We start from the raw sequence: 23523 nt of genomic DNA, 5'->3' as shown, positions 1-23523 counted from the left end.
ATAAATACAAGTTTAAAACATAACCAAAATTGTGATTCTTCTGCGAGTAGTCATAGAAGACTAAAGATTTTGTCTAAGACATATCCATGGCAAACATTCAGACATGTAAACGACTTTTCACTAATCGGTACACTGAGAATGTGAAAGAAGCATGGGCATTATCTTTTGCCAGCTTTAAGCACTGGATTTTGTCTTGATGGAGGATTCTTGTCCCTCTACCCCAGGGCTTTTCAAACTGGGGTATCGCGCCGCCCCAGCCTGTGAACCCTGGCCTCTGCCCCCTTAAGGGGTGGGGGCAGCCTGGAAGCAGAGAGGAGGCAGCAGTGCTATCCCCAGGATCCGCCCAGGGGGCTGCAGGGGCTTGGGTGTACTTACCCAAGCCTCCTGCAGCCTCCCCAAGCTGTGGGGCGCGACTTCTGGCAGGGCTCCCCGCAGCAGGGAAAGTGGATGCGGAGTGATCTTGCCCCACCTCCGCTAAAGCGGAAGTGGAGCGCGATCGCTTCGCATTTACTTTCACTGCTGCAGGGAGTCCTGCTGCGGGTCGTGCCGGACTCCCCACAGCCTGAGGAGGCTGCAGGAGGCTTGGGTAAATGTCCTTACCAGAGTCCTCCGAAAAGCGGCATTGCTACTGTATGAGGTGTGCAAGCACTCCCTACCCACGCTGTCTGTGGGTGGACCTCACACAGCAATGGCACTGCTTTTCGAAGGATTCCGGTAGGGAGGCTCTGCCTCACCTGCCACCTCAGTGATGCTCTGCGTTTGGGTCGTGTGACAATCAAGACGACCCTCCCTTATGGGCCATGTAATCTATTGATCACCCTTAGGGTAATCAAATGACCATAAACCCATACAGCCACCTGACACCCCTCAGGTCTTTTCAATTCCAGTTACCAATTGCTCTTTAACCGTAGAGCTTCCAATCCTAGTAGCCAGGCCAAATCCTAACCCTCCCCTGAACCATGCTCCAGCCTGAGCCCCCTTGTACTCAGCTTGAACCTTGGCGCAGGCTCCTAGTACTGGGTCTCCAGGTTCCACCCAGTCACACCAGATTAACTCCCACAACCAGTACCCTTTGCTTCACCAGTCCCAATAATCCAGGCAGTTGTAATAGATAGGATTTATTGAGTATAGGTTTAAAGAATAGTTATACAGACAGCACTGCATCAGTCAGGGGTTTTAGAATTTATGATAGAGCACACCAATACAATACAACACTCAGCACTAATAAAAACAACAAAGAGATAACTCCTAACTCTATCACTCACCAAAGCCTTAGATTTTCCAACATCCAGTCTGACCCAGCTTGCTGTAGTCAAGTTGGGGCCCTCTTGCCAGAATGGTCAAAGCTCAGGCCCCCTTAGCCAGAGGCAAAGCTAGAACAGAAAAAAGCTCTTTTCCCTCACCTTTATAGGTCTCCTGACCCATCCACCAATCAGAACTTGGTTCCAGCCAAACATTCTAGGGGTGCACGTGCCACAAGCCTTCTTACTCATGGTGGAATCCCCCCTCCCAACCTGAGAAGTTCACAGCTGTACCCTGTTGTTAATCAAGTTGGCCTTGGAGCTCACTTGGTAGTTTGGTACTGTATCTGAGGACCCTGTGAAGCGGCCTCCTCCACAGTTCTCTCTGGCCTGGTATGCACTAATTAGGAGTTGGTTACAGCTGGGGCCTTGTACTCGGGCCTAACAACATGGCTACGAGCAGGAACATTCCTTGTTCAAATGTTACCTGGCCATTGATACTCACTTTTCTGTCACAGGTTGGGAGTGCTTGTGCACCTCATATGGTGGTGGCACTGCTTCTCAAAGAACTGTGGTAGGGAGGCTCTGCCTCACCTGCCTCCCACCCACCACGGAAACTTATGCTAATGCTCAGGGCAAGTGTATATTTGCACAGGAGGAGGAGAGGGGCTGAGCGTTCTTTGTACCACTGAAGCTGTAGGAATAGCCTCACAGTGCACATAGCTGTACATGAGAAGCCCCATAGAAGGAGTGCTGCCCACAGAACCATTCCACACAGTGACAACCCTGGCTGGATACTGGAGGCTCGAGTGCATGGAGTATCTGGAGTGGGCGGGGTTTTTGTACATCAACCAATGAGACGGAATGGGCGGGGTTTCTGTACATCAACGAGTGGCGGAGTGGGCGGGGTTTCTGTGCGTCAACGAATGAGACGTGGAGTGGGCGTGGTTTACGAACGTCAACCAATGACGCTTGGAGTTGGCAGTGCTTCTGTACGTCAACCAGCGCGGCGCCTTTCAGTCCTACCCTATGGGGATTCAGTTGTAGTTTCCTGCGGGTCCTCTCCCTGGCGCTTCCCTGTGACGACACGTTCGCACTGCCACCTGGGTTACGTCGGCGCCCGTTCCACATTTTATAACCGTTAAGGTCGTTAGTTTTGATTGACAGGGGGCGCGACCTGTGGGAAAGGGCTGTTTCCCGAGGGGGCGCGAGCGCCGTTCCGCAGGCGCCAATTGCAACCGGGCTCTGAGCAGGAGGCGGGGCGTCGTTGTCGGAGGAACAGACTGTTGCGTCCCGCTTTCGCGAGGGGAGACTGCCGCACTTCCAGTTCCTGTCGCTAGGCCCGGGGTCCAGCCGAGGGTGGGGGCAGCACAATGAATTTGGTGTCGAGGTTGGTATGGGCGGGGGGGTGGAGGGCTTCTGGTTGCTATGGCAACTCAGCCGGCTCTCCTGGCGGGTCGCGAGAACTGCCGCCGCGCGCCGGGTCTCGGGGGGGGGGGGGCGAGAGAGAGATTTCCTGGTCCCTCATTGTGTTCCTACCACAAAAGTCTCGTGGTCTCTTTCTTCTCAAGGCACTTCTTAGTTCATTTACTTTATATAAGTGTGTATATGATGTATATAGTGTGTGTATATGTATGTGTGTGTATATGTATATATGTATACAATGCATGTATAGATGTGTGTATACAGTGTGCGTATAAATATGTATACAGTGCATGTGTGTGTATATAGTGTAATTAAGTGTATATAGTATATGTATGTGTGTGTGTGTATATATATATATATGTATACAGTATGTGTGTGTGAGTATCTAAATAAATAAGTGTGTGTATAGTTAATTCAGTGTATATAGTATGTGTGTGTGTGTGTGTGTGTGTGTGTATACAGTATCTATCTATCTATCTATCTATCTATCTATCTATCTATCTATCTAAATAAGGAAATAATGTAAATGAACTAAGAAGTTGCCTGAGAAGAGAGAGACTTTTGTGACTGAGGACAAAATCAGTCTTTGATGGTGATTCAGTCCTCAAGGGTGGAAGCAATGGAACAAATACAAACACAGACAGAATCTTTCCATTTAAAATGATTTGTAATTTAAAATGGCATAAAACAAGCTGTAAGGAGACAGAACAGGCTACTGAATTCAATTGTAGAGCTTAAAAGCAGTTAATAGGCAGACAGCTGTTAAGAGCACATCAGTTGCCATTAAAGCCTCCAGCACATAGATGACCATGTATCCAACCCTACCCCCCACATAGGAGAGCGAGGGCCCAATCCTTTCCAATTTTCCAGCTCCAGTGCAGCCACAGTGTAGCCCGTGGTAATGGAACTTACTTCTGAGTAGGTAAGCATAGGGTTATGCCCCAAGTATGCGGCTTATTTACAGGTTTATTATCCCTTATCCGGACTGCTCGGGACGGGTAAGTGTCTGGATTTTGGAATAATTGCATAAATATATTGAGAAATGCTTCCTCTTGCTTTTTTCACTGTTGCCCATACAGGTGTCTGCTGGCCTCTTTGACCTTTTTTAACAATGTCTGTACAGCTACACGCCAAAGAGCAGAGAATAGAACTTACAGCCTGTACCTGCACTGTATATGTGGATGAGCACAGGACACTACTGAAAACAAGTCTTAGACAATAATGCCTGGGTTTCAGGATAGTCTGGATTTTGGATGTCTTAATAAGGGTAATCTGCCTGTATCTGCAGATTGCCCATATAAATGTCAGGAGGTAGTTAGTTGTGATGTGGTTACAACTTCAGGGTTAAGAATACTCTCCCCTCCATTTGTCATGTGTAATAACACTTGAGTAGGCAAAGAAATTGGTGCCTTTTGAATTGCTGCAATTTTTTTAATCAAACCAGTTCAGGAACTATGGAATGCCTTTAGGCCAGCAGTTTTCAAACTCTCAGGGAGAGTCTGAACTGCAGTAAGTTGTTGCGGGGGCAGGGGGGAGGCGCTTTCACTTTTTAAGCTGCAGGGAAGCCCTGCAGAAGGTTGTGCAGGGCTCCCCACACAGCTGACAGGCTGCTGCAGGGACTTGTGAGTGCATCCCAGTTCCTGCAGCCCCCTTAGCAATGTGATCCTGGGGATTGTGTTGCTGCCTCCCCCCTGACCCTTAAGGGGAAAGTGGCCAGGGCTCTCTGGCTGAGGCATCACGATGCCCCCTGTTTGTAAAGCCCTGATTTACAGCCCAATCCTATGCATGTCTACTCAGAAGTATGTCCCATTAGAGTTAATGGGGCTTACTCCCAGGAAAGTGTGGATAGATTTGGGCCGTTAGGCATTCAGGAGTAATTCTAATTCTCTTTCCATTGTCTTGAATTTAAGGTAACATTACACTAAGCAAAGAAATCTGTTAATAACCCCTGCTCTTGCTCTGTTACAAACATAAGAACACTAGAAGTTGTGCTTATTACAAGCATAAGCACACTGTTGTTGCTGTTCAGTCATTGTGTCCAACTCTTTGTGACCCCATGGACCACAGCACGCCAGGCCTCCTGTTTACCACTAACTTCCAGTTTGTCCAAATTCACTTTCATTGCCTTGGTGACACTATCTAACCGTCTCATCCTCTGCTGTTCACTTCTCCTTTTGCCATTAATTTTTCCCAACATCAGGATCTTTTCTAAGAGTCCTCCCTTCTCATGAGATGACCAACATATTTAAACTTCAACTTCAGTATCTGTCCTTCCAATGAACAGTCAGGGTTGATTTCTTATAGGATTGACTGATTTGATCTCCATGCAGTCCAGGGGACTCTCAAAAGTCTTCTCCAACACCATAATTCAAAAGCTTATATTCTTTGGTGCTCAGCCCATCTTATGGTTCAGTTCTCACAGCCATACCATACTGGGAAAACCATTTCCCATACTGGGAAAACCATAGCTTTGACTATACAGATCATTGTCAATAAGGTGATATCTCAGCTTTTAAATGTCTAGGCTTACCATAGCTTTCTTCCCAAGAAGTAAGAGTCTTAATTTCATGGCTGCAATCTCCATCTGCAGTGATCCTGGAGCCCAAGAAGATAAACTCTGTTACAGCTTCCATTTCTTCCATAAATACACTAGAAGTTTATAAATTCAATTTGCAGCAACTGTATGTTCATGTCATTCATCTTCTAATATATTTTCTTACAATCATGCTGTTAGCCGTACTGACATAGCTGGGGGGAAAAGGGACACCATATACACAAAGAAGAATGCTGAATGTGTGCATGAATGTGTGTATACGTAAGGGGGAAGGGTGACCAAAGAAAACAAGAGAGAATTTCAGTGGCAGAATGGGTCTGCCAGTATAATACTTAACTTCAATTAAGAGCCCAATCCTATCCAGCTTTCCAGCACTGGTGCAGCCAGAGTGCAGCCCCAAGGTAAGGGAACAAATGTTCCCATACTTTGAGGACGCCTCTGTGACTGTCTCCCCACCACAGGATGCAGTTCACGCCCCATTGACACAGCTACACCGGCCCTGGAAAATTGGATAGGATTGGGTCCTAAGTTGGGTATGAATACACCATAAATCTAAATTTTTATTGATGTCTGGATATTCTATACAACAAACTCTCTACCTGAGGCTTCACTTTAAACTATTAGCTGATTTTTTTCCCGTGAACAAAATGATGTCCTCCTAAAATGTGATGTAAATCTATTAATTCTTTATAAATTAAAGATGAAACACTTGGTATTTTTATAACTTACTGTGGATTTGGTTTTTTTTTTCTTTTAGAGCTGAGTTTTCTGTTGAAAAGACCAAGAGAAAGAAAAGAAGAGAATTAACTGAAGAACAGAAACAAGAAATTAAAGATGCTTTTGAGTTGTTTGACACAGATAAAGACAAAGCTATAGATTATCATGAACTAAAGGCAATTATTTTTCTCTGTGTTTACCTATATAATAGTATGGTTTCTTAAAAAGACTGCAGTCATAATTAGTAGCCTGAGGGCCCAATCCTATTCAACTTTCCAGCACCGGTGCAAAAGCAATGCAGTCCCGGGGTAAGGGGACAAATGTTCCCATACCTTGAGGAAGCCTCTGTGACTGCCTCCCCAACACAGGAAGCAGTGCATACCCATAGGCACAGTAGCACTGGCACTGGAAAATTGGATAGGATTGGACCCCAAGGCTGCAATCCTGTGCACAGATACTATGGAGGAAGCCCCATTGACTATGATGGGACTTGCTCATCAGTAAACATGCATATGATTGGGCTGCAGATATTCTAATAAGTTTACTTGTCAATCTCTCTTGCATTTTAGAGAAGCACTGTGATATTTCAGATGTGATAGGAATGAAAGTAAAGCTGCTGGGATACTATATATGACCTAGGAACAACATCTGTAGGGAAATTATTGGAGATTAAGAGCTGCTGTTCCTTTGATGAAGGAGATTGGTACAGATTAAAAGTTTAACACATGCCTGTCTTTGTCTTGTAATGTGTGAGACAGCAATAGATTGTGACATGTTTCCTTCCAGTAAATAATGGCAAGTTGACTCATGTGAGGTAAAGGCAAGTGTGTAGTAATAAAAGCATTTATATAGCACTTTATAGGTGTTTAGAGTGCTTCACGTATCTCAGTTGTCTTGTAAAGTAGTATTTTCCTCCTATTGCTAGGCCAAGAGAAAGTACTTTTAAAGGGCCATACAGCGAATTCACATGTGAAGTGAGAGCTATAGTTTACATATTAGTAGTAGTATTATGACTGTATATTACTTTTCATGGAAAAAAGTTCACAAAGTGGTTTACAGGGAAAATCAGATAACCAAATCATTGATATATGTGTTTTTATATAGATACTGATGCATGTCATAAGAAGCTACAAATCCAAAAGAGAAAAATATTAGCATTTGAGGCATGACATATGAGTATAACTTGAGTACCTTTTAGGGCTTTTGTGTTTAATGTTTTTATGTGTTCTAAGTATTTAGTTGCTAGTGGTTCTCTCAAAACAATACAAATAAATAACACATTCTAGACATAAAGAGGCTTCTAGTAACCACATCACTGCCAGCTGGTGAAGCTGGTGATAAAGAGTAGCTTAGTTGAGTAGTGAATTGCCTGGATATGATCTTTCCCAGAAAGAAAGTCTCTTCCAGAGAGTGAGAATATAATTTTAGAGTTTTTACAGGTAGAAACTGGTGAACTGTTAGGATCCTTAATTGCAAAATAGCTAGGTTTTGAGGGAAATTAATAACGTATACCATCTATAATTATTTTTAAATGTCTTCAGAGTTCTGCATCTAAACTATTCCCCTAGTACTCTACTTTACAGCAGTATCAAAAATATGAAGTAGTGTGTGTGTCTGCTTTTGTTTATGGGTTGCATTCAGGCATCATTTATTTTGTAACAGCAGTAAATAAGAGGTGATTAAATATGGAGCAAGAGTGACCAGCTGGTGATCCATAGACACATGTGGCTGCATCCATCCAATCAAAGAAGTGGAACATGACCTTTGTTCTGCATTTGACCTGGTCATTTCTTCTCCCCAAGCAATTTTTGTTAATAAATTGTGCTGTGAGGGTTACATGAGAGATTGTTTGGCTTCCTGTACTACTTTCGAGCATGCCTTTTGTTGGCAAATGGGAAGGCACAGCAACTTCTGTGACATTGCAGGTGCCTTTAGGATGATCCCCGTTTTTCCAGAGTAGTGCTTTGTGCACTTCTGAACTAGCCAACCCACTTTCTACTACCTTTTGAAGTGGTGGCTTCAGGGAGAGAGCAACTGCCTCTATACATTTCATGTAGTGTCTGTCCCAGTAACTGTTGTTGGTGTCTTTCTCGTGTTTCTTTTTTGATTGTGAGTCCTTTTCGGATTGTGAACCATCTTCTCATTCCTTTATGCTACATGAACTGCTTTGCTAACTTTTCTTGAAAAACACTGTATAAAAACAATAAATGAAAGCTGTAATTGCTAGTCCAGAAACAGTACACTGAATGCTAGTGCTCTTGGTTGGTGCAGGGAGTGAACTCCAATGTTTTCAGCAGGAGAGGAACATGACTCTCATGCCATTGATGGTCTTGTCAGTGCCTGGTTCTTTATCTTTGGTAGAGTGAAAGGGGGCCAGTTTGCTCAAAGAATTCCTTGCCACGGAGTGACAGATCTCAGAGCAACTTAACTGGAGAAAATCTTGATCCAAATCTAGTGCAGAGGATCAGACTTGCTGTTGCAAATTTATCTTTTAATAGTCTGGTTTGTTTTCCTTGAAGCAGTTTTTCTTTCTTTTCAACCTTCATAGTCCATTTTTAGTGTCTTCCTTTAGACATCTATTGAAAATTGAACAGACCTACAAATGTTCTTAACTCCTTTATAACTCCATGGGTCTATACAGGGCCTGGTAGAGGGGGTAATTTGTACCCGGGCCCAGGGTCAAAAGGGGGGCCCAAGAGCCAAAGGAGGGGGCCCAGAAATTTCCTGGGATCTGACATTTTCCTGTCTACTCAGACTTGTTGCCCGTACAGGATGCTGGGCACATTACTGATGCCATATGGGTGGGTAGACCTGGGCTCCAAAGACTTTTCCAGCTGTCTCTACCCTCCTTTCAGCCTGCTAAGCCCCTTCCTGCCCCTATTCCACTCACCCATCACCACCCTCCCCTGTTCTGTTTCACCCCCTCTTTGCAAAGGGGCCCAAAAGAAATTTTGTACCCCCTGATAAAATTCCTCTCTGAGGCCCTGGGTCTGTATATTATTTTCTTCATTGCCTGGACAATTTCATGTTGGTAGAAATATTATTTATGACAACCAGCTTGTTTTACCACCATGATAAAAAGTCATCTGAGCTGCCATAGAGAAATAACATTTATCCCTAAAAGATGATGAGCTAATGCTGTGTTATAATTTAAATGGTGATGTCTGAAAGTAACCAAAGTACTTTTTAAAAATATTGTTGTACCCAGGTTTGTTTTAAACTGTTCCACTAGATCTTTACTTATACAGGCACTATTTGCTTGTATTAAATTTAGTTTGCATCCAAATGAACATTGTTGCATTTCTGTCTTTCTCCCAAAAGGTGGCAATGAGAGCCTTAGGTTTTGATGTTAAAAAGGCAGATGTGCTAAAGATACTTAAAGATTATGATCGAGCAGGAGCTGGAAAAATCACATTTGATGACTTTAATGAAGTTGGTAGGTATTAGATTTTAAACATATTGACAGAAAGAAGCTTAGCAGTAGTTGGTGGTGAAAAATGTAACTGATCTGTTTCTTAGTAAATGCATATGCCCAAATATTGGAGGTTACAGCAATAAGTCTTTTTAGGATGAGGCTTGAAAATGTTTTAAGCCAAAGCCTTAATTATGAAGGACTTCTTTGAAGGGGTGCTGATTCAAAAGACAGTAGAAAAGGACCCATCAGCTCACTCTTTGCATCAGGCAGTATGCTTCCTGCTGCTGTCCACTTCCCACCTGCACCTATCAACCTATAAAACTGTAAAACCTTAAAAAGGAAATAAGGTTTTTTGTCAAACAAAGCAAAACAAAACCCACAGTTTTACTAGCATTCTACAATTTATGACCATTTTTGTTTTGCAACATATTTTTTAGGAATCTCTTTTTCATTACATTCTTTTCATTCTATATACAGTTGTGTGTCGCTTAATGACAGGGATGCGGACCGGCACCCTTGTTGTCGAGCAAGGCTTGACGTTATGTGAAGCCTCTGAAAGATGAGGGGAGCTGTGCTCCTCTTGCCTCCAGAGGCTTTCAGGCAAAAAGACATGGCTTCTGGTTTCCTAGGAAACCAGAAGTCATATGTTTTCACTCAAAACGGCTAGTATGAGCCTCGCAGAGGCAGTGTGCAGGTGCATACTGCCTCTACAAGGCTCAGAAAAACCTCCGGAGGCAAGGGGACTCCCCTCTGCATCAGAGGCTTGGGAGAGTGAACAGGGACCAGTGGCAGCTGTTGCATATGCGGGCTGTTGCTGATTGGAACATTATTAAGCAATGCACAACTATATTAATTATATTCTCAGAGTTATAAAAATCAAAAACAGAGAAAAGCAATGTTATTTTGGTTGTACTTTAGTTATTTAAATTTTTACAGCACTATGTGGGAGATTTCTATTGTCACTAAAGAATGAGTGAAAGGAAGAATGAGTAAATGCAGTACCCCTCCCCAATAAACAGTAGGTTGTAATGTTATACTGCATACTTTTGCCACTTGCGTGCTTGAAGACCCACCCTGCCCCTCCTTCCCCTGATCAGGTAGAAAGAAGAGATGAACCTCACGCGCAACAAAATGTCTTTTTATGGGAGAAGACCAATTCCCTGTTTCCCATTTTAGTGACGGACTGGATACTTGAAAGAGATCCACATCAAGAGATACTCAAGGCATTTAAATTGTTTGATGATGATGATTCGGGTAAAATAAGCTTGAGAAACCTGCGTCGTGTGGCTAGAGAACTTGGGGAAAACATGACTGAAGAAGAACTTCGGGCTATGATTGAAGAATTTGATAAAGATGGTGATGGAGAAAGTAAGTATAAAATGTTCATTTCTGATGTTCAATTTGAAAGGTGAAACAATTAGTACACAGGAAATGATTTTTTAAAATGATGATTTAATGTTCAGCCTTGTTCGAAAAGTAACTTTGCCAACAAGAACACTATCAATTCTACAAACTCTATAGATCGGAAAATGAAATCTGATTCTTCCCTGTTCAGATGTGCAATTCTGTGGCATATGTTATCCAAGAAGAGAGGACTGATCATTACAGTGGCCCCTTCTGTTACTTTATAATGAACAGTGGCTGATTAAATTGGGATGAATTTATGTACTTACAGTGCTGCAGCATCTGCAATATAAGTCACACTGAAAAATAAACATGGGATGAACTTTAGAAATTAAGAACTACCATATGTCACAAATATTACTGTGGAATCTCTAAAGGAGAATACCTTCTAGTTTAGATGACAAGACATAAGAACTGCACCTCTTCCCTAGTAAAGTTGTGTCCTGCATTTATATGCCTCCTTTTAATTTTACAATATTAAAATCACAAAAGAGAGATACAGCATTGTGTTGGGCCTTTGGTAATTCCTTCAGGATGTGATAGTAGGTGCTTCTTCCATTTTTCTGCCTTTCCCCAGAGAATATGGATCTTGGGTGTCTTCTAGAAAGTTGGTAGTTTTACATAATCACAAAAGATGATAGTATTTTTATTTTCACCTGTAAGCACTCATTTCTCAAGGTATTTGAAGAAAATGCTTAAGTACAAATTGGGCTATTCCAGTATGGCTGAGTTGTTGGGCAGCCCAATCTTATGGAGACTACTGCCCCACAGTATAGTAATGCCAAAATGGCCACTGCTGAATCCCATGGGGCCAAAGAAGCAGTCAGAGATCTCCTCGGGGTAAGGGAACATTGGTTTCCTTACCCTGTGTTGGGGCTAGGCAGCCCCTATGGGTCTACTTGGATCTGCCAGCTCTTTAGTTGGTGCAGAATCAAGGAGACCTGTGTAGGTCTCCAAGGCGTAGGAGGGGGGGATGCAGCAGCACAGCCTCTGCTGCTGTCCCTGCCCTTCCTTTGTCTTTGTGCCCCCAGGCAGCCTTCTCCCTGTCGCCCTGCAGTTCACTTACCCTGGTCAGCATATGCAGCTCCAGCACAGGTGCAGGCCTCAGTTGTGGCGACACTGGTTTCCTCGTCTCCGCAAAGTGCGTTATGGCACATTTGTGACTGCATGTGTGCCCGTTCTGCAGACACTAGCCAGCATAGGATCAGGCCATTAATTTCCTCCGAAATGTGCTTAATTCCTTCAAAATAATGTATTGCAGACTTTCTGCATGAACTTAGGGTATGCCTCAATATTTTTGAGATAATTTCAATATTTAGACTACCAGAAAGGAGCACATTTAATGATTGTACAACCTTTTCAATAAGATACACAAATGGATAATTGTTGTCTGTTTTTAAAGTCAACCAGGAGGAGTTTATTGCTATCATGACTGGAGATGTTTAATGTTCAAGAAAAGAAGTAAACTTGGCACAAAAAGGAAGGAGTATCGGCTTTCAGCACTGAAGCTGCCACCTTTCCATTTCAATTAATTTCTGTAGCAGGAGCCATGCAAAAAATAATTTTTCTCAAAGGACCAAAAGAAACACAAAGTATATGTACTAAGAAGTTGATATTTTGTATCATTAAATTTTAGAATAAACAGTGTTATGTTTGAGTACTCATTTGTAAGATAGATTTGTATAAGAATTTTAAATTAAATCATAGTATAAAACCTTTGGAAGTTGACATTATTTTAGCATTAGCTGTGGCCTTAGTTTTTATATAAGAGATTAACAGACATCCATTTTAATAAAGTCTTCTTTTTATATTTTATAAGCTGTGTTGGAGTGTTTAATCCAAATAGAACTGTGGCTTTATTTGTCAATGGTAAACATGCTTTATTTTCAAAACATTTGGCATTTTAGGTAATACTGCTTTTTATATGGAAGTAAGTATTAGTTTCCAGAAACAGAAAACTGATGTGTGATATTAATTCCTGAATTCCTCTTGGGAATATACAAATATAGTCTCTCTTTTAGTATTTTGTGGGTTTGATAATTAACTTTTATTTATGATATTTATATCCCACTTTCCCTCTAGTGACTCTGAATGACTTTCTCTGAATAGATTTCTCTCAGAATGTCATCGTTCTTTCTCTCTTCCTTCCCCCCTCCCCCACCAAGGTTGGTTAAATTGAGTGGCCTGAAGTCGCCAAGGAAACTTCATGGCTATGCAGGAGTTTGAACCTGATTTTTCCCCCCTCCCAGTTCAACAGTCTAACTACTCACTGATTTGGTTACAGCTCCACTGCTCTAAGATATGCAGAATTTTTCTAATCTATTTAACAAGTGTGTGTGTGTGTGTGTGTGTGTTCCAGCTTACTTTTTTTTTTCTGCTTCCACATCGTGCCAAAGACCTTGTGGACAATCTGGAAGCAAGCAGGCATTCTGAAGCATGACATGACAGCAGACATAGGGGGGGAGGGTAGGTTCCAGGAGTTGGGAGGGGTTGTGGGGAGGAAGAAGGCTTGAGTGATTTTGTCTTTTGGCTGCATGAAGCTGGGAGGGGAGGGACCAGAAGGTGGGGGCAACCAGGGCACGAAGGAGGGGCTCTTTTGCCAACAGAACGAAGTTGTGCTCAGGGAAGCCCTTGACTCACTACTCAACTTGTTTCAAGAAATGACTCATGACTTAACTTGAAAGACTCTAAATTTCTTGTGTATAGAGTTGCAACGGTCATGCACTATGACCCGTGACTTGAGTCAAGTCACGGGATCGCTGACTTGGGACTCGACTCTGGCTCAGGGACTTGAGCACATCCCTGATACTACCAGAAGATAAACAATTTGTAAATAATTCAGCTAGGTTTTGATTTCCTGGATCTACCTTTGAACCACTGAGCACCACAGTGATACTGGCCTCTTATGAAATTGTAATAATAATAATAATAATTAATAATAATAAACTTTATTTTTATCCTGCCCTTCTCCCCAAGGGACCCAGGGCGGCTTACAACATATTAAAAAAAACAAATTAAAACATAATTTAACAGATAAAAGCATATTTAAAACACATTAAGAGAAACCATAAAAACAGTAATCAAATAAAAGTCAGAATAAAAAGAGCATAAAACAGCAGTTCAAGGAGGAATCACGCCTGTAAAAAACTAAAAGATGTATAAAAGATGTTAAAAAGGCCATAGAGTCAGAAGGCTTGTGTAAACAACAAGGTCTTCAGGCCTCGCGGAAAGGTCTCGAGGGAGGGAGCCATTCTCAAGTCAAGGGGAAGGGAGTTCCATAACATTGGTGCCACTACTGAGATTACTGGTGTAATCCTGTTGGAAATTCTTGTTTTTCTCTGAGCTCCCACTTCCTCTTTCACCAGCCACATGAACAATCTAGAATAAATAGTAGCAGTGCTAATGGTAATGTAGACCTAACATGCTAAGCCTCAGTACACGACAAAGGAAGCTATATGCAGAATCTTCTAATATATATTTAGCTTCCACCTATGGTTCTACAACCATCACATTTTATCTTTAAAAATCCTGATAGTGTTTCAATGTATTCAGAAATGTACTGAAAATTCATCCTAGAGCTTACACTATACACTCGTACAATGCAGTCACCTCTTTATGTATGGTGCAGTTTCTAAAATTGACAATTCTCTCACCTATGCAATCACGTCACAATTTTCTCACCTATGCCTAGTTGTAATTTTTATATTGTGAATACTACAGTTTCCTCGCCTAAGGCCACAGCCAAGTGCACCTTACAATGAAATGCCTTCTTCCCCCCCTTAATTTGCATACTAGATATAATATGCATTGTATCTTGTTTACATTTGCTGAAGTCCAAGCAGGAGCGGCTTGTAGAAAGTCTGCAAACCTATTTTTTGGAATTGACTTTTACAGTCTAATGTTAAATGCGGATTGTTTGAAGTGGGGGATATGAGACACACGCACCTTTCTCCCCAACCCTCAACTGAGAGGTGCTCAGCATCTCTGAAATTAAGGTATTGAAAACAGCTACCCAAGGGAAACCTTAATTTTTTAGATTCAACATTTTCACTACTTTTTTTTTTAATGGTGTTTTTTTAAACAGCAGACTATTAAATATTCTTAAAGAAAACTCTCTAAAGATACACATTTGTAAGAATCCATCCTGTGTGGACTCTCCTGTGGGTGTTGTAGAAATCTTATTTAAAGAGAGACTAGAGCCTGTGCAAATAGTTTTCAGCTTGTATGGCAAACTTTGTGGGAGCGGGGAGCAGTGAGAATGTGCTAGCAAGTCCTGCCTCCATATGGATGCAGTCCTTAAGTCCCACCTCTCACAAGGACAATGTCTGCAACAACAAACACCATGCCTGGTGAAAGAGACTGCATGATAAAGTATGCAGGACAGCAAGCATTTTTACTTGCAGTGAGGCTCTCCAGGTATAGCATTTTTTGTTGCAGACAAATGCTGTACTGGTGAAGGCTGTAGGGAGAGGGTTTCCAGTACATGGAGGCAAGACTTGCTAAGGTGCTCTTGCTGCTCCCCCGTTTTGTACATGCTGAAGAACATCTGCATAGGACTATTATTTGATGCTTGCATTATGGATAGAGACTACTCACTGTTGAGGAGACCTGAAGTTGTTGCATGAAGTAGTAAGTTTGAGGGGACTCTGAAGTGGGTTATGGAGTCCCTCTTCCCCCACATCTTCCTGCTACCCCTTCTGGCCCACAATAGATGATGGTGCTCCAGTTTATGCTCCAATTCCCTTCCTGCTTACTCTCAGAAGAAATGGAGGGGAAAGGTGGCCATCTCTCTATTTCCCCATCTCTCCCTATTTCCCCATCCCTGGGCTGCTTCACAAAGTATGTAGTCAAAGGGACCATGAGCTGGCTTACTTCAGCTTGGGTGTGTGTGTGTGACAGCAGCAGTCAGTTCATGCAGAGGTTGCACATGGGACCTGCATCCTGTGTAGCTGGCTCGGGTGACATTGGAACTCTGGCTGTGGCTGTCAGTGGTAGAGCTCATATACTTTGAATGCAGGAGCTTCCTGGTTCAATTTAGGGTATTTCCAAGTAGAACTGGAAAAGATTCTTCTGAGAAACTTGGGAGAGTTGTTACCAATGAGTACAGACAATAGTGAGCTAGATGGACCAATGATCTGACAAAATTACGTAGCTTCATATATTCATTCTTGAGTTCAGTCTGAGTTCTTGATGTTAAAGAATACACCAAAATTTACTTATTTATAAATTACAAAAGACTTCCTGCTTTCATTAATTGTGTGGGGCATTATTAATTATTCAATTTTAAAATTATTAAATTTTCTTAGTGATTGAATATGGAAGCAAATTATACAGCATTGAGCACAATTAGTTTTTGACCAGAATTAGCTGGTTCAGAAGCCAGAGTTAGTTCTTGTGTTGTACATTTCATTGGGTCAAGAGTTTCATCAGCTAGTGGCTGTTGTCAGCAGAACTTTCCAGACATCATTTCTCTACGGGCTTGTTGGGAGATAATTGCTACTGAAGTAAGTCTGCAGGGACATTCGGAAGGTTTTCATCATTGGTTAACAAAAGGAAAATGGTCGCTCTGAGAAAAAAGAGGTCAGTGTTTCAAGATCTTCCTTCATGCTCACATTATATCAAGGGAAAATCTGTACAAATTCAATTGGGTAGTTTTGCTACAATATCAAAGATGAACAGGAGGTCAAAAGAAGCCTCAAAAATCCATCTGGAGGATTGAACTGTTTGCTTTTCTGTCCAGTAGTTAATCTACTGAGCAAGCTTTGGTGTGACACAGTTACATATGTTCTCTATTAGTTGTAGGCTATTAATATCTTGAATCAAATAGATTAGATGAATGCTTTTGAAATGCCACATGTGATACACACACATATGTATGTATACTGCCCTTCTTCCAAGGAGCTCAGGGTATATACGAGTTGCTCGTACATAGTTGCTCCTTTTGTCCTCACAACAACACTGTGAGGTAGGTGAGTCTGAGACATAGTGACAGGTCCAAGGTCACCCAGGAAGCTTCATGGCTGAGGGGGGATTTGAACCTGGATCTTCCAGGTCTCAGTCCAACTCCCAAAGTGCTACATCATCCTGGCTCTGGAAGGGAGAGAGCATTTGCTTGTCTTTTTGCAGGGGTCTCAAAACCCAGGCCTGGGGGCCAGATGCAGCCCGTGGCGAGCCTCTTGTCCCCTGAAAGCCTCTGGCCCACTCAACTGAACACGACCTGAACTGTGCTCTGGTTGCATCTGGAGGATGTTCTGAGGGCCAGAGAGGTGGAATGAATGAGCCCATTCATTCATTTACTCTTCTAAGTGCCATCTCTAATTTATTTTTTAAAACTTCATATTTAATTTTTTTTCTGGCCCTCAACACTACACCAGATATTTGATGCGGCCCTCTAGCCAAAAAGTTTAGAGACCCCTACCCTATTGGATAGTGAGTAGCACTCAGAACACATTTTCCTTTCCAACTTGTTCCCAGAGGCAACCGGGGCCCAGAAATTTTTCTGTTCAAGCTCTGAGGCAGAATGTGTGAAGCACTTTGTAGGAAGTCTGGCATTCACCCTCTGCTTCGACTTCACTTAATTCTGATCCAAGGCAATTTTTTTCTCCCCTTTGTGCCCTGACTGGATTTTTGAAATTTTTTTTCCCATTCTCTCCAGGATACTTTCAGTTTGAATCCTAGATGGGCAGTTTCTGCTGCATATTCTGTAAAGGTATCCATGGTTCATTTCAGTTCATAGAATCATAGAAAGTTAAGAGTTGGAAGAAATGTTGGAGGTCACCTAGTCTAGTCCCCTGCTCAGTGCAGGAGACTACTGTCTACTGATCTTCAGTATTCCTGTTGAGCACTTGGGCTACACTGGGCATACTCAATGACACACACAAACATTTAGAAGTAAATGAGGACATCACTTGTGACTAGCACTGAAGTAAACAGGGACACATTTACAAATATTTTTGCCCCCTGTGAAGTACACACACTCATTTTTGCACCCATTAATAATTTGTGAAACAGTGCAAAATTGTTTACAAGGGGATGTGTGTTGGGCGAAGTGGGAACACATCCCATGCCATATCTAAGAACAGGATCCAATCCTGTCATGCAATATAGATGACCAACTACATACATATCTCTTTGAGAGTAATACTGTGTGGATAGATGGCCACCTTATTCCAAATGTGCATCTGAATTTGCGTGTTGTGCATCAGCATTGCATTACTATCAAGAAGAGGTGCATTCAGATGGGCATACCAGGGCACATCCCACCCCAAATAGCCATGTGTAGGTATATGCAGATAGAGATGGCTTAGGGTGAAATGTTCGTTACCTTTGGTAAGCAATCAAACTGTTAGGGGGTTTTGACCCACTTGTTATTGGCAGTAGGACCTCCCTCCTTTCTCATTCCAAGAGATGGCAGTGGAGGGCTCAGCAATGCTATATGACTCTTTTTTTTTTGTAAGTCACCTTCAGTGCCCTTAGCAGGGTAGAAAGGCAGAGTATAAATAAATATATGTCAGGTGTGGCCAATCTGAAGCTCTTTGACATATAACATATGGCTCTTGGATTTCTGTTGGCTGAGCTCCTTTTTGCATCAAAATTAGTATAAAAAGGTAAATAACAAATTTTCTAGTTTTGTAATTTTTTACCAGGTATAAACAAGAGTCCACTACATCAGAACATAAGTTTAATGTTCATGGTGAATTTAAATGCTTCTTAAATATTGTGGCTGTCTGTCATTTGAAGTGTATTATATGTGGCTCTTACATTAAGCAAGTTTGGTCACCCTGCTATATGTGGTCTGATGTCATGCTAGTTATGTGGTACCTGATTAACAGAGAGCACACAGCAAAGAAGCCTTTTTAAGTTTGTTTCTTTAAGCTACTTAAGCAAGAGATCAAGAAGATGATGATTGCCAACAGGTGCAAAAAAATGTGTGATAGAGTGAAAGGTAGACATTTTTCTGAATATTTTTACACCCCCCAATGATTTTCACAGTGAAAGTGGAATCTCGTGAAAATCCAATGCATCACTACTTGTAGCGTTGGCATTGTACATCATAGCTAAAACATAACCAGCACTTCCTTCTGTTTCAAAAATATGTGTGAATAAGGGCAGCTGAGAAGGCAAAAGAAGGCAAGAGAAGAGAATAATTTCTTTCCCCAGGTGATAGCCATGTCTGACTTGGGAGATTTCTGCTGATAGACATTTGGATTACAAGGCAAATTTGGAAAAGAAAACTAGCCTTCCTTCAAACTAGTGGTTTCCAGTGCTAATCCCCATATGTATTATTACACAGGCCTACCAAAAACACACACAAAAAACCCACCCTTTTTTAGTTGCCAAGGATGTTTGAATGAATTTAGGATATTTTTGAGGTGCTGAATCCAAAATTGGTATCTGCTTTGCCCAGTTGGCTCTAGTTTTTGGGGTATGGTGTAGTCACTTTATATGCTGATTTGAGCAGCTTCAATCAGATATAAGATGGCTATGTCGTACCCCCAAAACTAAAGCCAGTTGGGCAACACAGATACCAATTTTGGATTCAAAAATATACCCCAAAATACCATATTTTTTGCTCCATAAGACGCACCTGACCATAAGACGCACCTAGTTTTTAGAGGAGGAAAACAGGAAAAAAAATATTCTGAACCAAATAGTGTAATAAAATATTTAATAAACTATAACAGAATAACATTTGAACCATATAAAGTGAACAGCAGTCAACAATGGCATTAAGAACCATTATCTCTGTCATTAACAAATGGAGAGACTTAAAGGTTTGAGTACTCTAGTTTTCTGGAAACCCCAGGAACTCATCATCGCTAGAGTCAGAATTTATGACGCTCACAAAAGCAGGTGCACACAAATAGGGGATCACATCATCTTTCTGCTACAATGCTGTTCTGCCAAATTCCAATCCACTGGGCCTCGTGCCAGCTTAAGGCTGATCAGTCCCCCTTGTGCAACTCACCAGTGCAGCAAGCAAAAGTGAGTCTAGTTCTAGTCCACAGATGCCAAGTAAATCAGTCCCATCAATCCAAGTTGCCAAATCAGAGTCCAGAGCCAATAAGCCAAATTACAGTCCAAGGTCAGGTTCCAGGTAGGTTAGTCAAATCCATCAGGGTATCCAAGTCCAGTCACAATCCACAGTCAGATTCCAAATTCAATAAACCCACTCAGTCTCCTCTCCAACCTGCACTCCTTCAAAACCCACAAACCCTTTCTGCCTCAGGTACTCCTTATATCCCTGAGGGCCCTATTGCCTTCCAGTGGCTGCAGCTGTGCAGCACACTCTGCTGGATGCCCAGGCCTTACCCTTAAAGGGGCCACTGCTGACATCACATCTACCTCCTCGACAGTTCTTCCGTGATTCCAATACAAATGAACAAGTGGAAAGTTCAACCACAACTTGAATTCTCAAGACACAACAAACCTCTGGATTTATGGTGATTTACCTGAGGCTTGTGCAATAAGCAAACACTGGCATTCTGACCAAGGAGACAGTTTTTTCTTTGTGATGGGGGGGGGCTTACATTCAGATGCTGGATGAGGTGAGTGAAAGCGCCCCTCCCCTGCTGTGTGAGTGTGTGTGTGGGGGGGGCAGAGCATCTGTGTGTGTAAGAGAAGGGGGCAGCCTGTGTGTGTGAGAGAGGGGGGAAAGTGTTTGTGTTGCAGAGAAGTTGTGATGCTCCAGGCTTGGGGTGGGGGGAAAGAGAGGCTGTGATGCTCCAGGCTTGGGGGGGGGGAGAGTCTGTGATGCTCTAGGCTTGGGGGGGGGAAGCAAGAGTCTGTGATGCTCCAGGCTTGGGGGGGGGAGAGAGAGGCTGTGATGCTCCAGGCTTTGGGGGGGAGAGAGAGGCTGTGATGCTCCAGGTTTGGGGGGCGGAAGAGAGAAGCTGTGATGCTCCAGGCTTGGGGGGAGAGAGGATGTGATGCTCCAGGCTTGGGGGGGAGAGAGGCTTTCCTGGGAGTAAGCCCCCCTGACTCTAATGGGACTTACTTCAGAGTAGGCATGCACAGGATTGGGCAGCGAGACTGCCACCCCACCCATGCTTTCCTGGGAGTGAGCCCCAGTGACTCTGAGACTCACTTCTAAGTAGACACGCGGGCTTGGGCTCCCTCCAGCGCTGCCACAGTCCACGCGGGCGCTGAGGGAACGCAGGAGCCCCCCAGCCAGCTCAGCCTCTGACTGCCCGGGGAAGCTGAGCAGAGCAGCAGAGCGAGCGGGCAGGGGGCGGGGCCAGGGCCGGGGCGGAGTTTTTTATTTTTTTTTGGCAGTATTCGCTCCATAAGACGCACACACTCCCCCCCCACTTTTTGGGGCGGAAAAAGTGCGTCTTATGGAGTGAAAAATACGGTAGGTCTTTTAAGACAACAAGATGTGTGTAGGCCTATGTTAGCAAGAGTTGGATGGGTACTAGAGATACATACTGCAAGTTGGTGCAGAAGTCTAGAAAAAACTTCTGATACTTTAAAAACAAAACAAACAAACAAAAGTTTCTCATAAATCTTCTCTTAACCAACATAAACCAAACAGCAATACGATAAGGTTTGATCCTCATCGGTGTGCATCAACTGGAATACATTGTGCTCAGATCAAATCATTGAAATAGAGGCTAAATGGCCTATCGCACATTGATAACACTTCTCGGTGACCTATGTTTGATTTTTTTCTGACATATTTGGTTAAAATGGAAACCTTATTGTTCTGTTTTTATAAGGATTTATTGGCATTCAGAATGTTAGACTTTCCAAAATTAGAATTTGGGAATGTTGATTTAGGCTAAACTTTAAGTCAAAATCTAAAGTCAACAGCCTTTCAACCAATTTTAGATTATCTGATACTGTCAATGAGCCTAGGAGATGTTCCATCATTCGGACAGCATCTGTCATCAGAAGAATGCCTTCCTTTGCTATTTGAAGCTAGGTTTCATAAAAAAAAAATGTAGTCCTCTCTGTGTAAAATAAATGCAAGAACCATTTGGGAACATTGGTACCAATCAAAGGTAAACCCATTGTGATGGATGAGTATTCTGTTGTTAATATTATGAAATATTTAGTGGGTAGAATTTCATTTCTGTATTTGTATCTGGACTAGTGGGACTTCTGACATGATTGCTTAATGAAGCAATTCAGTATTGAAGAAATAAGCATGTCATGCATTACATTATCAAAGTAGCAGGCAAAGCTTAATTAAATCTCTTCACACGTTCATTTTTACGAGTGGGAGAGGACTTGAATGTAACAATCAAGGTTGCTGAAGTGGATTGGCAAAGATAAATTTAGAAGTAGGACAGCATTTATTTTAATTTTTATCCACTAGGGGGACCTATTGTTATAAAGTAGTATCTGAAGAAATAGAGATGGCACTGATTGACATTCACTAGCCTCTTTTAACTCTGTCAGTACATTGACATCTTTAGAAATCTGAGTTTTTCACTAATCCACTTTCATTAATTTAACTAATCACTAATTTCAGTAATTGCACATTTCTCAATTTTAATCTCAGAGAGCTTTGTAAGATGGAAGGCATTTCAAATATATACACGCCTGATATTTCTCTTTTGTATATGCTATCATATTAACATCATAAAGTAACTTGCTGATGAGAAGGGAACAGGATTCATTGTGCATCATTTACACAATTTTACATAGCACTTTGTACTACCACATCCCTTCCTCAGTGTGTGTGTTTGCTGGATGAAAAGGAAAGGCAACAGGAGGAAGGCTCTGCATCCTCTTCACCATTTCTCAGACAACTGTGTGTTTGTGTGTGTGAAATACATTCAGCTGGGTCCAAAGACCTGTGAGCAGATGGAAATAGTCCCTAATATTGTTCTGCAACACTTCTGCAAGAGCTTGCGTGAACATGCAGTGTTGTAACAAATAGACCATACAAAGGTTCTCATGCTTCTACTTGTGGAAGAGTGTGCAAGCCTAAGAACATTGATGTATTAGGCAGGGAAGAGCTCCTGTTTTAACTGTGGAAGGTCCCAGCTTCAGTCCCGAACATCTGCAGGTATGGCTGTGTACAACCCATAGTGTATTTGTGTGTTTACACATATATGAGATTGCAGGTGTTCAACAAGCAGCATCTGGCCTCTCTCTGCCTCTCCTCCCTCTTGACCAATGTTCATGGATCCCTTCTTGTACTTTACTGTGCCTGAACTCTGCAAAGAACTGGAGTGAGACATTAAGCTGTTGCTGTTAAACCAAGCAGACTGCTATCCCTTATTCTTTTCTGGGCTAAAGTCCAACTCGCACAGCAGTTGCAAAGAAAAAAAGCAAGCACATTGCTAAATTTGAGAAATATTTTAACAGTATATAATCTCTGTCAAGATAAAATTGCTTTGTGATTTACATTACAATAAATCCTGACCTTGAAGCACTGCAGACTAAGCTAAATGGCAGTGTATTTTATTCTATCGCTGAATCAGTGTGTAAAGTTCAGGCATGATGACTGTATAAGTCATCTCATTGTGCTGTTGAAGATTTATAAAGGCAAAGTATAGGGCCACATGTGCAATGTATATATATATAAGCATATATAAGCACAGTATATATAAGCTCTATAACCAGAAATTGACATTAATTAATGTGTTTATATAGATGTTTCGGTTGATGAACACAGGCATTTCAGAGATAGAAGAGTAACCATTTTCCCCTTGTGCCTTCCCCTCACTACCTCTGTATAGTGATCTCAGAAATTGCAACAAGCTGAAAATTGCAGGAAAGCATTAGGACATGATAATTTGAGATTGCTGCGATTG

General features: G+C 42.2%; 1 protein-coding gene across 1 annotated transcript; it reads left to right on the top strand.

Moving 5' to 3' along the window:
- Positions 1–2429: 2429 nt before the first annotated feature.
- On the top strand, positions 2430–12534 carry CETN3 (centrin 3). Its single transcript, XM_066617683.1, has 5 exons — positions 2430–2631; positions 5978–6113; positions 9259–9373; positions 10529–10720; positions 12159–12534. Exons 1-5 carry the CDS (start codon positions 2615–2617, stop codon positions 12200–12202), a joined length of 504 nt encoding a protein of 167 aa, XP_066473780.1. The 5' UTR covers positions 2430–2614; the 3' UTR covers positions 12203–12534.
- The last annotated feature ends 10989 nt before the right edge of the window (positions 12535–23523 follow it).

This window comes from Tiliqua scincoides, chromosome 2, assembly GCF_035046505.1.
Source record: "Tiliqua scincoides isolate rTilSci1 chromosome 2, rTilSci1.hap2, whole genome shotgun sequence".
NCBI classification, from domain to species: Eukaryota; Metazoa; Chordata; class Lepidosauria; order Squamata; family Scincidae; genus Tiliqua; species Tiliqua scincoides.
The sequence above is the reverse complement of the archived record's forward strand: the minus strand, read 5'-3'. Positions and strand labels throughout refer to the sequence as shown.

Coding starts and splice junctions, on each gene's coding strand:
- CETN3 (XM_066617683.1), top strand. Junction 6,114..9,258: donor TAGATTATCATGAACTAAAG/GCAATTATTTTT, acceptor TTCTCCCAAAAG/GTGGCAATGAGAGCCTTAGG. Junction 10,721..12,158: donor TAAAGATGGTGATGGAGAAA/GTAAGTATAAAA, acceptor CTGTTTTTAAAG/TCAACCAGGAGGAGTTTATT.